This window comes from Oncorhynchus tshawytscha, linkage group LG07 (assembly GCF_018296145.1).
Source record: "Oncorhynchus tshawytscha isolate Ot180627B linkage group LG07, Otsh_v2.0, whole genome shotgun sequence".
NCBI classification, from domain to species: Eukaryota; Metazoa; Chordata; class Actinopteri; order Salmoniformes; family Salmonidae; genus Oncorhynchus; species Oncorhynchus tshawytscha.
Window position 1 is genome coordinate 35790333 of NC_056435.1, and position 13534 is coordinate 35803866.

Below are 13534 nucleotides of genomic sequence, written 5' to 3' on the forward strand. Positions count from 1 at the left end.
TGTTTATGACTTCAAGCCTATCAACTCCCGAGATTAGGCTGGTATAACCGATGTGAAATGGCTAGCTAGTTAGCGGGGTGCGCGCTAATAGAGTTTCAAACATCACTCGCTCTGAGACTTGGAGTAGTTGTTCCCCTTGCAGAGGATTTTGTGGAGCGATGGGTAACGATGCGTCGAGGGTGGCTGTTGTCGATGTGTTCCTGGTTCGAGCCCAGGTAGGGGCGAGGAGGGGGACGGAAGCAATACGGTTACACTGGCAATACTAAAGTGCCTATAAGAACATCCAATAGTCAAAGGTTAATGAAATACAAATGGTATAGAGAGAAATAGTCCTATAAATACTATATTAACTACAACCTAAAACCTCTTACCTTGGGATATTGAAGTCTCATGTTAAAAGGAACCACCAGCTTTCATATTTTCATGTTCTGAGCAAGGAACTTAAACATTAGCTTTCTTACATGGCACATATTGCACTTTTACTTTTACTTTTTGTTTTTGCATTATTTAAACCAAATTGAACATGTTTCATTATTTATTTGAGGCTAAATTGATTTTATTGATGTATTATATTAAGTTAATTCAGTATGTTCATTCAGTATTGTTGTAATTATCATTATTACAAATAAAAAATGTTAAAAAATTGGCCGATTAATCGGCTTTTTTTGGGGTCCTCCAATAAATTGGTATCGGCGTTGAAAAATCATAATCGGTCGACCTCTAGTAAGGACCCTCAGTTAAGCAGTGGATTTCAAACAGACTCAACCACAAAGACCAGGGAGGTTTTCCAATGCCTCACAAAGAAGGGCACCTATTACGAGATGGATAAAAATGTGAAATGCAACATTGAATACCCTTTTGAGCATGGTAAAGTTATTTATTACACTTGGGGATGGTGATGAATACACCCAGTCACTACAAAAATACAGGCGTCCTTCCTAACTCAGTTGCCAGACAGGAAGGAAACCGCTTTGGGATTTATCTATGGCATGACGTGAAAATGGCTGTCTAGCAATGGTCAACAACCAACTTGACAGAGCTTGAAGAATTTTTAAATAATACAAATATTGTTCAATCTAGGTGTGCAAAGCTCAGAGACTTACACAGAAACACTCACAGCTGTAATTCTCTGCCAATACATGATTCCAACATGTATTGACTCAGGGGTGTGAATACTTAAGAGATATTTCTGTATTTCATTTTCAATAAATTTGCAAACATTTCTAAAAACATGTTTTCACTTTGTCATTATGGGGTATTGTGTGTAGATAAATGAGACAAACACATATTTAATCAATTTTGAAGTCAAAGGGTATGAATACTTTCGGAAGGCACTGTACAAGCAATCTGAGACGTCGACACAACTCAAATTGGTAGTAGTGTTCTTTTTTCCAGAAACAACGGGCCTTTTGACAGTAATAGTTTTGCGATAAATGTGCAGGGAATCATGGGTAAACATTTCCTAAACAAAGTCAAAAGCAGGCAGCTTCAAAAGCAAAGACTAGAAAGCCTTGCTAATCCAGGCCAATTCATCCTGAACTAGAAACACGGGTCAAGGGCTTGATTTCCTGTCAGCCAGAAGGGAACAGTTGAGATTACAATAACTGCTAAAAGACAATACTGACACCAGAAAATAATTAAACTAAGACAAAAAAACAGCAGCTGCTGAACAGGACAAAGGGCTCTGTATTGCAGTATTTTAATGTTACGCAGCTCACACACACACACACACACACACACACACACACACAAACAAAGAGAACGTGAAAGTAAAACAGAAGGAGAGAAAACGAAAGTTCTACAGTAAGAGAGGAAGAAAGAACGCATGTGAGAGAGACTTTAGAGAGCTCTTTAGATAAGAGCAGAGCACTGCAATGAAAGTGAGCTGAAGACTAACTGAAAACTCACATCTGGTGTTGAATTTTGGTCAGTCCTGAGAGGGTTAATATGACTATTTTACAGCCAGATAACTACAGAAACACTGACGACGCTACCTCCTCCCAACCAGCACAACAAAACCAGTTTCATCTTCTAGTCATGAAGAAAAGCATGTGTGTGTGTGTGAGAGTGTGTGTGTGAGAGAGGAATATACATACAATCAGTGAATAAGAGGAAACTGTGAGAGAGTAGAGAAATAAGAGAATGGAGAGAAAGCACGAGAGAGAGAGATAGATGTAGACAGACATGTATACGAAACTAACTAACCTTATGCTAACTCCATGCAGGTCTGGGCTGCATGCCAAGGCTGTCTCAGTGGGTGAGTAGCAACAGAGCGTGGCAGAATGCACAGCTGCCACTCCCAGCCCCACACCCACAATTTTACACTACAGCAGCTAAAAGAGCAACAACCCCAGGGCTTTCCTCTCCCTCCTCACACACACACTAAACCAGCGCAGCCTATCTGCTGTGACAAAGCCCCTCCCGGAGTCGAGCTGTTTCAACCCTCTTCTACCCTCCCGCCCATGACACACTGCCTTCCTGGTAACAGGTTAGCACCCGGCCTCTCCACCCCCTCAACTTTTCACTGCTGCTCAATCTAGCTCAGAATTCGCTGAATAACCCACACGCAAGCGCGAGCAGGCTTCCCCAGCGTGACGTTCCCACAATGCCTGCCAAAAGCTGAAAGAGCCAGCCAGCTACAGAGGTCCTGGCAGACCAGTAGAACAGGAAAACAGTGAAGAGGTGCAGCGTTGTGGTCTATTCTCACACTATCTTCTCTCTAGAGGGCAGTGGAATCCCTGGCTACTGAGGAGACAGGCTGGCTGGCCGGGAAACATTTTGGATAGTGGGCCCGTTGCACAGCATAGGCCTACACACTGTACACTCAGGGTAGACTACACATAAAACAAGGCCCAATCAAAAGGAATAGGCCTTAAAATATCCTCTTATGACCTGACAACACTATCGTAGAAGACACTTAATGAAAATCAGATCTGCTTTAGAGCAACCAGTTGGTGGATTGCATCCTCATAGGGTGTGGATGGTGTTTTTGCATAGTCCTGTCAACAGTGCAGGCCTGTTCTCCTCAGAGTGTATAGCTCTGCATGCAGTGCCACTGTCAAAACGCCACATCCACTAGGGGACCGCAACAGGCGGCCAAAACCGTCCCGCGAGGGATTTTTTTGGGCACCCGTTTTTGGTTAAAAACGCCCTATTAAGACACTATGTTTGTGTTTTTCTTTATTTTGCCAGTTACCTGTATGTATGCATGCATGTGATCGTGTGACAATGTAATCAAGGTACGAAATTATAGTTATTTTCAAATACAATCTCTTTTTGGGCTTAGTTGTGGTCGATTATTTTATTTTTTTTTACAAATTAGTAATAATTATGTTCCGGCCCACTGACCATCACCTTTGACAAAAATCGACCTGCGGCTGAATCTAGTTGCCTACCCCTGCCATACAACATATGGATGGGCGTCAAGCAATAGAGGAGAATGAGGTGAAACAGTTGTTGTTAAGCTCAGTGGACCTGCCCTCAGAGAGAAGAATCACAGCATATAGAATCACAGTGCACTGACCTTTAGCAGACTCTCTCAGCCTTTCCTACCAGCAGCAGCACAACAAAGCAACACAGTGGCTTCATGGAATGAAAGCCATTTAAACCACACAGACTACAAACAGGCCAGAAAATGATGGTTCATATTTGGTGCCTTGCAGAGATGAGCTCATTACTCTATAGAAGACAAGTCCACTAATGTTTCACTGGTCAGACAAGTCCAGTAGTCTTCAGAGAGGCACTGCCGAGTCCTGCGTTCACATGCTGTACACTGGAAGACTAATGAATGAACAGGCCTCTGACCTGTTCACCGGACGTGCTACCTGTCCCAGACATGCCGTTTTCAACTCTCTAGAGACAGCAGGAGCGGTAGAGATACTCTGAATGATCGGCTATGAAAAGCCAACTGACATTTACTCCTGAGGTGCTGACCTGTTGCACCTCGACAACCACTGTGATTATTATTATTTGACCCTGCTGGTCATCTATGAACATTTGAACATCTTGGCCATGTTCTGTTATAATCTCCACCCGGCACAGCCAAAAGAGGACTGGCCACCCCACATAGCCTGGTTCCTCTCTAGGTTTCTTCCTAGGTTCAGGCCTTTCTAGGGAGTTTTTCCTAGCTACTGTGCTTCTACACCTGCATTGCTTACTGTTTGGGGTTTTAGGCTGGGTTTCTGTACAGCACTTTGTGACATTAGCTGATGTAAGAAGGGCTTTATAAATAAATGTGATTGATTGTGGTACCAGTGGATGTGAGCTATCCAAGACCATCGAGTCCCTCAACCGATGTCTTGTTGGATGTGGAACTCATCCTAAAATGTTGGGATTGCCAACCATCCATCATTCAAACATAGTTCCTCTTTTTTTTGGTATCGCATTTCTCTCCATGAAATAGGCAATGGTTGGTTATCATTTCAATGGCGGCATCATTTCAGTGACTGGCTCAGCTAGCAAGCTATGTTGGTCAAATTTATGCTAGCTTTCAACCCACTGCCAAACTTCAGAAATACTGCTCGGTGAGGCACAAATATCTTTAGTTAGATATAAAAAAGATGTAAAATATTGACATATTTATGGTTTTAGCTTAGGTTAATTCAGACTGTTTTTCAGCAGCACGATGTCACCTAGGTGATATTTTATCACGTTAGATAGCACATTGTAGCCAAACTACTTTCAATCTATCCCTTTACGAGATACGAGACAGATCAGTGCAGGTGGAATAGTCGCGCTGACTGAAGACAATGATACAAGCCAGATTCATCCTATCTGATTGAATGTTATTGCACAACACCTAAGGTGGAAGTTGTGTTCGTGGACTACTCGCTATAGTAGTCAGGTGCGACCACACCAGCACTAGGCTAACCTCAATTTGTGGAAAGTATGAACTTCTGTAATTGCTACTCTATTCACATGTGCCATTAGTCCATGATTGATCTGTCTCGACTCTTGACACAGGACCAATGAGTGTTCCCAATGACACTTGAGTGCTATTGTGTCTCCCTCTTGTGGCCAATCCTGATACCTGTATAACCAGCAACAACCAGTGATGAAATATTATAGGCCTAGCTTTTCATTCAATCTTTCTGCTGAGAAAGAAACAAACACCCCATAGTAAAAGGAGAGTAGAGATTCCTTTGAAGCCCTGTGGCCTTGGCTCGACAATTGTAAATGGTATAGATCCCAATGTCCACACCACCATAAAGTGCAGTGTAGTAATGTATGCATATTGGGACGCGGATGGACTTAAGTAACCAGCCCAGAGTAGAAACGGAAGGATGTGCCATTGAGGCTTTGGTTTTGACAACCACAGGAAAATAATACAGACTCACCAGGTTTACACTAGAAAATTAATATTACAATTCAGTTTAAAAAGGAAACTGCTTGCATGCCATTTTATAAACTAATTTGTTTATAAGGATGGAAAGATCCATACTAAAGCCTCAAAGCCGAAAACATTAGAACACCCTCCCTCTGTCAGTGTTGTGAGGAGTCGGAACACTGACCTGTCCAATACACACCATGTGTTAGAAAACATGATAGTTTTATCAAATATTCAAGAATTACCAATAACATAAGGTTATCTGACAGTTTAGACTAAGCTATTTCATTGACAAAAATCCTTAATTGAAATGGCTCAAGGAACAACAGATAGTTCCTTGCTCTTCTTTACTAGAGGTATCAACGATAACGGTAAGTGGAGGAAGGCCTAATAACGGTACGCACTGAAATCATTTTAAAAGAGGTCTCCAATCTTTGACCTAAAGAACAGCTGGAATAAATGAATTATACATGCCAATTGATGCTTAAAAGCCCATCGTGGAGAGGAACTAACCAGAGAGAGAGAGAGCGAGAGAGAGCGAGCGAGAGAGCGAGATTACATTTTACACCACCTCACTGGCACTCACTGGTGTCTGTGGAGAGAGCAGTTCTCTTAACTGCACTGAAGCACAGGGGTGTGTGTGTGTTTGTGTGTCTGTGTGCGTTCCGCAAGTGCGTGCATAGAGGGTTCAACAGGCTAGTTTTAACGAGAAAGGCAGCAAAACGATCCCTTGATTCTGAAATCCATAATAAATTAAATTCTTTCCAGCATTCCGGCCAAAGAGCCAGTTAAAGAACACACACCGTGGAGAAGGAAACTAGTAGGTTTTAGACATCTACAGACGTCTTAGGGACAGTTTAACATGCTAAAACAATCAATTAGGCTGCACTCACACAGAGGAACAGACTCGGAGGAGCACATCAAATATTAACAGGAGAATTGTAAACAAGTCTCAGGCGGTGGAAATAAAAGGCCAGAGTGCTCCTTTCTCATGTTAGAGGTGGAGAATGGGAGGTGTGCTTTTAATCCTCCTGACGTTGATAGTGTTTGAACATGCGCACACACAGAGTAGTTGTGCCATTCTGACAGAGATTAGTGCCAAGCAGATTTCCCCAATGCACAAGTCTAGAATGTGCTCTTTAGTGGTGGGGGAAAGAAATCAATACAGTTACATATTGGGATATTTCTGACGATTTATCGTATCGTTTTGACAATATAGCAATATTTTCTGTGCGCTAGTTGGCTGTACCTGCACCAAAACTATTTTCCCTTCATATCTTATACTTCCTTCATATCTTATACTTATATACTATAATCTTTTTAAATAGGTAGCCAATTGGACTGACGACAACATGTCGTTTTCTCATGACTGTCTTGTCCCTCTGCAGCAGACATGTATTTCACAATAAATCATTATACATAAAGAAAATGTGAGAATCTCAATGCATATCTTAAACCGGCACCTAAGTATTGTGATAATATCGTATTGTGAGGTCCCTGGCAATTCCCAACTCTAGCCCTCTCCCTGCCCAAACCTTTCCCGCCAGGAGAGCTATATAACAAAAAAATATCAAAACACAATACTGGATCAGCTCTTGGGGACAATGTTTGCATGAGTGATGGTGGTCTGTGTGTGTGTGTGTGTGAGAGAGAGAGAGACTTACCGTAGTGTGCTTGGAAGGCCTGGGGCTTCACCACCTGACTGCAGTGGCTGCACATCACCAGGTAGAAGTCGTCCTGTGCTGGACACTGGCCAAATATGGGCATGTCTGTGGTTCAATGGGGGAGGGAAAAACACAGAAAAACACAGAACAGGATGAAGGTAACCAGCCTCAACTGTAGGAGGTAGACACAGGCAGTTGCTGAATGAAACATTTCAAATGATGCTGTGTTATGGAGGGAGATAGAGTATTGAACGCTAGGCTCTAAGATGGTTAATGTTGAGAAAAAAAAGGTGAGTGTGGTAACAATCATTCCAGAGAAAAACCGATTGTACAGGTGCAGAGATTACACACGCAGAGAGTACTCCTCGGTACTAGCCCCATTTCACAGTAGAGGAAACTACCCAGCGATAAGGAGAGGACCGAGCCATCACTCCAAAGGTTACCTGCTGCAGAAACAGACAGACTCGCTACAGAACAAAGAGGTGAAGCAGGCAAGAGAAATACAGCCAGTGGCAGAGTCTGATTGATCTGTCTTCAAATAACAAGAGAGAAGGGAGAGCGGCTGAGGGAGAGCGGCTGGGGAGAGCGGCTGGGGGAGAGCGGCTGGGGGAGAGCGGCTGGGGAGAGCGGCTGGGGAGAGCGGCTGGGGAGAGCGGCAGCGGCTGGGGAGAGCGGCTACCACTTGGGCTTTAATGTACCGTACCTGCAAATACTCAAATAGACAAATTCATCCAGGCAAAAAAAAGGACACCATCATTCACAGAAATGCATGTTACCTTATGTGACAAGAAAACGACATTCAACAGTTAACCGGTTAACAATTACAAAATGTTTATCCTTTGTCAGTCGTTGCGTTAGTTAAATGCTGGCTAAACAGATCCGATTGGCTGTTTGGTGGATTCAACACCCCCACCCACAAATGACTCCCTCCTTTTTTGGTGAAAGCCTCATGATCATGGAAAACAGAGGGGCACATTGGGAGAAGAGACCTTGACAAGGAGAATCGCAGAGCTAATGAAGGGGCTAATTAAGAAATCACCCAGAGAGCCCGTCTGACGAGGCCCTCCAACACACACACACACACGGCTAAGGACACTTGAAACGTCACCGACGTCTCCAAGGCGATGGCTATTCAAGTCCACACAAAAGCCTACCTGTGCTCTTAAGGAAGTCATTTGCTGCTGTGGAACGGGAATTAACAAGCCGACCCATACTTAACACAGGGTTAATGTCTGGGCCCACTTCACTAAGTGTCAGCTCCTACCACTGAGGTGGAAGTATCGACTACTGGCTCAGATGAAAACCTTTGCTTAATTGACATATAAAAATAAAAAAAGAGTTCATAGGTCTACCAAACAGAGCTACGGTCTACTACTGAATGATTGTAATGCAACCGTACCTTCTTAGAAACAAACCCTTCACATCTAAATGAGTGGAAAACAAAGTTGGAGTGTAGGCCTAATTGTCCAGGGGAAATTGTTTTCATAGGAGTTGCATTAAATAAGGAGTTGCATTAAATTCCTATGCAAAAGCTCACACTGGCCATCATGGGTGTCCACTGGTCTCTTAAATGAGCTGAATCCCCAGTCCACTCTGCATTCAGGACATGGCAGTGGCACGCCTGACTTTAAAAGTGGTGAAGCTCCCCTGTGCCTTTTCATTCTCCGGTACGGAGATGAGAGAGGGAGAGCGGGTGAAGGTGTGTGTGAGAGAGGGAGAGCGGGTGAAGGTGTGTGTGAGAGAGGGAGAGCGAGGCACACAGCACAGAGGCTGACTGCACACATGGACACAGGGCAGCAACCTCTGACCTGCTGCCACTACATTAATCAGCCTCCCCCTCTGTCTGCTATCAGGCAAATTGGTGAAGGCAAGTCAGAGATATGAGAGAGTGTGAACTCAGAAGCAGATCAGAGGAGAGAATCCTTCAGTCACGTTCCAATGTGTGAGTGTGTCATGTCTGGACTCTATAGTGTGTGTGTGTGTGTGTGTGTGTGTGTGTGTGTGTGTGTGTGTGTGTGTGTGTGTGTGTGTGCGTAAGAATGGCTTTTCCATCAGGGAGATATGTGGGTCATGGTAGAGCTGTAGTCATCCACAGGGTAAGCCATAATATCCCCATTCCACAAGGCTTGGTCTGAATGACAATGTGCTAGGAGAGAAAGAGAAGAGGACACTCCAGAGCATGTAGGAGATTGTGGACCCAATGGAAAACACAGAGAGGGGGGTTGGAAATGAAGGTGTGTGTGGAGCCAGTCGGCCTGCAGTCCAACTAAGGTCACACCCTAGAATCAGCTGTCCTGTGCTCAACTCTTTTCTTTTAAGACCACTGAACTGTAATCAATAGGCGAGGCTGTGATCAGGTAGGCCATCATGGTGGAAAACCTATCCAGTGCGTGCACCTATCCATGGTCATGAGGTAGAGAGACTGAGGAAAGGAAGACATTAGTGGCAGTAGCCTAGAGGTTAGAGAGGACCAGCAGCCGCAAGGTTGCTGGGTTCAAGCCCCGTACTGGGCAACAGAAAAATGGAACTGAACTGGCAATTGGAAGCCTGCTGGTCTCTGATCCCATGTATCATCTCCTGCCGTTGTTCCCTTGAGCAAGACACTTAGCCCCCCACAACTGATCTACATCCAGGGACGCTGCACTGCTGCTGACCCTGTGCTTCTCAACGTGTGTGTGTATACCTCGGGTTGTTGGGAAAGGCAGAAGACAAATTTCTGTTGTAACCAATGGACATAAAGTCGTATTCTAGTCTATTGGATGTTTTTAGGACACGATCAGCACTCCACTGTTTTCCTAAAGACTGCAGCTTATTGCACTAATATCATCCCATTGAATCCTGCAGGTCACACAAACAATTAGGGACAAATAAAGTGCAGAACATCTCACTCTACTAACATTGAAAATGAATGGAAATATTTGCTAAAGAAGAGTGATATTTCACTTAATCTGTTCAGGTCATTTCTAACAGTTCCGGAAACCTCTGCCTAACGAACAGTGGACTGAGGCTTTCAGGCATGTAGATGGTGTCGTGTAACAGTACCAACACCTTACAGTGAGACATCACTGCCACATTTCACCTCTGCACAATCAGCGGGAGGAACCATACTAAGAGGTCGACCGATTAATCGAAATGGCCAATTAATTAGGGCCGATTTCAGGTTTTCGTAACAATCAGAAATTGGTGTCCAAAAATACTGATTTCCGATTGTTATGAAAACTTGAAATCGGCCCTAATAAAAAATAAAAAAATGTAACACCTTAATTTAACTAGGCAAGTCAGTTAAAACCTCTTGGGGCTAGGGGACAGAATTTTCAGTTTTGGATAAATAGCGTGCCCAATTACAACTTCCTGCTACTCATGCCAAGAATATAAGATATGCATATTATTCATAGATCTGGATAGAAAACACTCTGAATTTTCTAAAACTGTTTGAATCATGTCTGTGAGTATAACAGAACTTATGTAGCAGGCAAAACCCCGAGGACTAACTGTTCAGATTTTTTTCCCCCCGCCTCTCTCTGTTCCCTGACTTGTTATTGCCAAGGGATATTTCTTAGGGACCTGTTTTCAGTTCCTACCGCTTCCACTGGATGTCACCAGTCTTTGGAATTTGGTTGAGGTTATTCCTTTGTGCAATGAAGAAGTAGGCCAACTAGGAACTGGGGACAATTTTGTGAGTTGCACAAGACGTGAAAAGTGGCGCTGGTTTGTTGTCTTTCCTGTATTGAACACAGATTGCCCCGTCTACAATTTGATCGATTATTAACGTTTAAAAATACCTAAAGTTGTATTACAAAAGTAGTTTTGAAATATTTTGTAGTGACGTTGCGTTTTTTGTAAGGTGTTTTTTTCTGGATCAAACGCGCTTTATAAATGGACATTTTGGATATATATGGATGGAATTAATCGAACAAAAGGACAAAGTGCCAACAAAAGAAGCTCGTCAAAGGTAATGCACGTTTTATATTTTATTTCAGCGTTTTGTGTAGCGCCTGTAGGTTTGAAATATGCCAACTCCTTTGTTTACTGCTGGTGCAGATGGTGCATGTTGGCTGGATTCACAACGAGTGTAGCTTTAATTGAGTATCTTACATGTGTGATTTAATGAAAGTTTGAATTTTATAGTATTTTATTTGAATCTGGCGCTCTGCATTTTCCCTGGCAATTGGCCAGTTGAGACATTTGCGTCCCGCCTATCCCTAACTAGTTTAAGAATACATTCTTATTTTCAATGACTGCCTAGGAACGGTGGGTTAACTGCCTTGTTCAGGGGCAGAACGACAGATTTTTACCTTGTCAGCTCAGGGATTCAATCTTGCAACCTTACAGTTAACTAGTCCAACGCTCGAACCACGTGCCTCTCATTGCCTGTTACGCGAATGCAGTAAGAAGCCAAGGTAAGTTGCTAGCTAGCATTAAACTTATCTTATAAAAAACAATCAGTCATAATCACTAGTTATAACTACACATGGTTGATGATATTACTAGTTTATCTAGTGTGGCCTGCATTACATATAATCGATGCAGTGCGCATTCGCGAAAAAGGACTGTCGTTGCTCCAACGTGTACCTAACCATAAACATCAACGCCTTTCTTAAAATCAATACACAAGTATATATTTTTAAACCTGCATATTTAGTTAATATTGCCTGCTAACATGAATTTATTTTAACTAGCTAAATTGTGTCACTTCTCTTGCAACAGAGTCAGGGTATATGCAGCAGTTTGGGCCGCCTGGCTCGTTGCGAACTGTGTGAAGACTATTTCTTCCTAACAAAGACAGCCAACTTCGCCAAATGGGATGATTTAACAAAAGCGCATTTGCGAAAAAAGCACAATCATTGCACAACTGTACCTAACCATAAGCACCAATGCCTTTCTTAAAAATCAATACACAGAAGTATATATTTTTAAACCTGCATATTTAGCTTAAAGAAATCCAGGTTAGCAGGCAATATTAACCAGGTGAAATTGTGTTACTTCTCGTGTTCATTGCACGCAGAGTCAGGGTATATGCAACAGTTTGGGCCGCCTGGCTCGTTGCGAACTAATTTGCCAGGATTTTACGTAATTATGACATAAAATTGAAGGTTGTACAATGTAATAGCAATATTTAGACATAGTGATGCCACCTGTTAGATAATACAGAACAGTTCCGTATTTCACTGAAATAATAAACGTTTTGTTTTCTAAATGATAGTTTCCGAATTCGACCCTATTAATGACCATAAGGCTCGTATTTCTGTGTGTTTTTATATTATAATTAACTCTATGATTTGATAGAGCAGTCTGAGCGGTGGTAGGCAGCAGCAGGCTGGTAAGCATTCATTCAAACAGCACTTTAGTGCGTTTTCCCAGCAGCTCTTCGCGGTGCTTCAAGCCTTGAGCTGTTTATGACTTCAAGCCTATCAACTCCCGAGATTAGGCTGGTGTAACCGAAATGGCTAGCTAATTGGCGGGGTGCACGCTAATAGAGTTTCAAACGTCACTCGCTCGGAGACTTGGAGTAGTTGTTCCCCTTGCTCTGCAAGGGCCGTGGATTTTGTGGGGCGATGGGTAACGATGCTTCGAGGGTGGCTGTTATTGATGTGTTCCTGGTTCGAGCCCAGGTAGGGGCGAGTAGAGGGACGGAAGCTATACTGTTACACTGGCAATACTAAAGTGCCTATAAGAACATCCAATAGTCAAAGGTTAATGAAATACAAATGGTATAGAGAGAAATAGTCCTATAAATACTATATTAACTGCAACCTAAAACCTCTTACCTTGGAATATTGAAGTCTCATGTTAAAAGGAACCACCAGCTTTCATATGTTCTCATGTTCTGAGGAACCTAAACGTTAGCCTATTTTACATGGCACATATTGCACTTTTACTTTCTTCTCCAACACTTTGTTTTTGCATTATTTAAACCAAATTGAACATGTTTCATCATTTATTTGAGGTTAAATTGATTTTTATTGATGTATTATATTAAGTTAAAATAAGTGTTAATTCAGTATTGTTGTAATTGTCATTATTACCAATAAATACACATTTTTATTTTTTAAATATTATTATTCCCTTTGCAGAAAAGCATCCCCAAAGAATGATGTTTCCACCTCCATGCTTCATGGTTGGGATGGTGTTCTTGGGGTTGTACTCATCCTTCTTCTTCCTCCAAACACGGCGAGTGGAGTTTAGACCAAAAAGCTCTATTTTTGTCTCATCAGAGCACATGACCTTCTCCCATTCCTCCTCTGGATCATCCAGATGGTCATTGGCAAACTTCAGACGGGCTTGGACATGCGCTGACTTGAACAGGGGGACCTTGCGTGCGCTGCAGGATTTTAAGCCATGACGGCGTAGTGTGTTACTAATGGTTTTCTTTGAGACTGTGGTCCCAGCTCTCTTAAGGTCACTCACCAGGTCCTGCCATGTAGTTCTGGATGGATCCCTCACCTTCCTCATGATCATTGATGCCCCACGAGGTGAGATCTTCATTGAGCCCCAGACCGAGGGTGATTGACCGTCATCTTGAACTTCTTCCATTTTCTAATAA

At 42.8% G+C, this 13534-nt stretch overlaps 1 protein-coding gene across 5 annotated transcripts in view; it reads right to left on the reverse strand.

Moving 5' to 3' along the window:
- The window catches only part of LOC112254437 (ataxin-7), a 54163-nt gene that overhangs the window by 14480 nt on the left and 26149 nt on the right, over window positions 1-13534 (reverse strand). For all 5 annotated transcript variants that reach the window (XM_024427022.2, XM_042324351.1, XM_042324353.1 and 2 more), the window contains one exon: window positions 6991-7095. In XM_024427022.2, the coding sequence (XP_024282790.1) occupies window positions 6991-7095 (105 nt within the window). The remainder of the gene's footprint in view (window positions 1-6990; window positions 7096-13534) is intronic.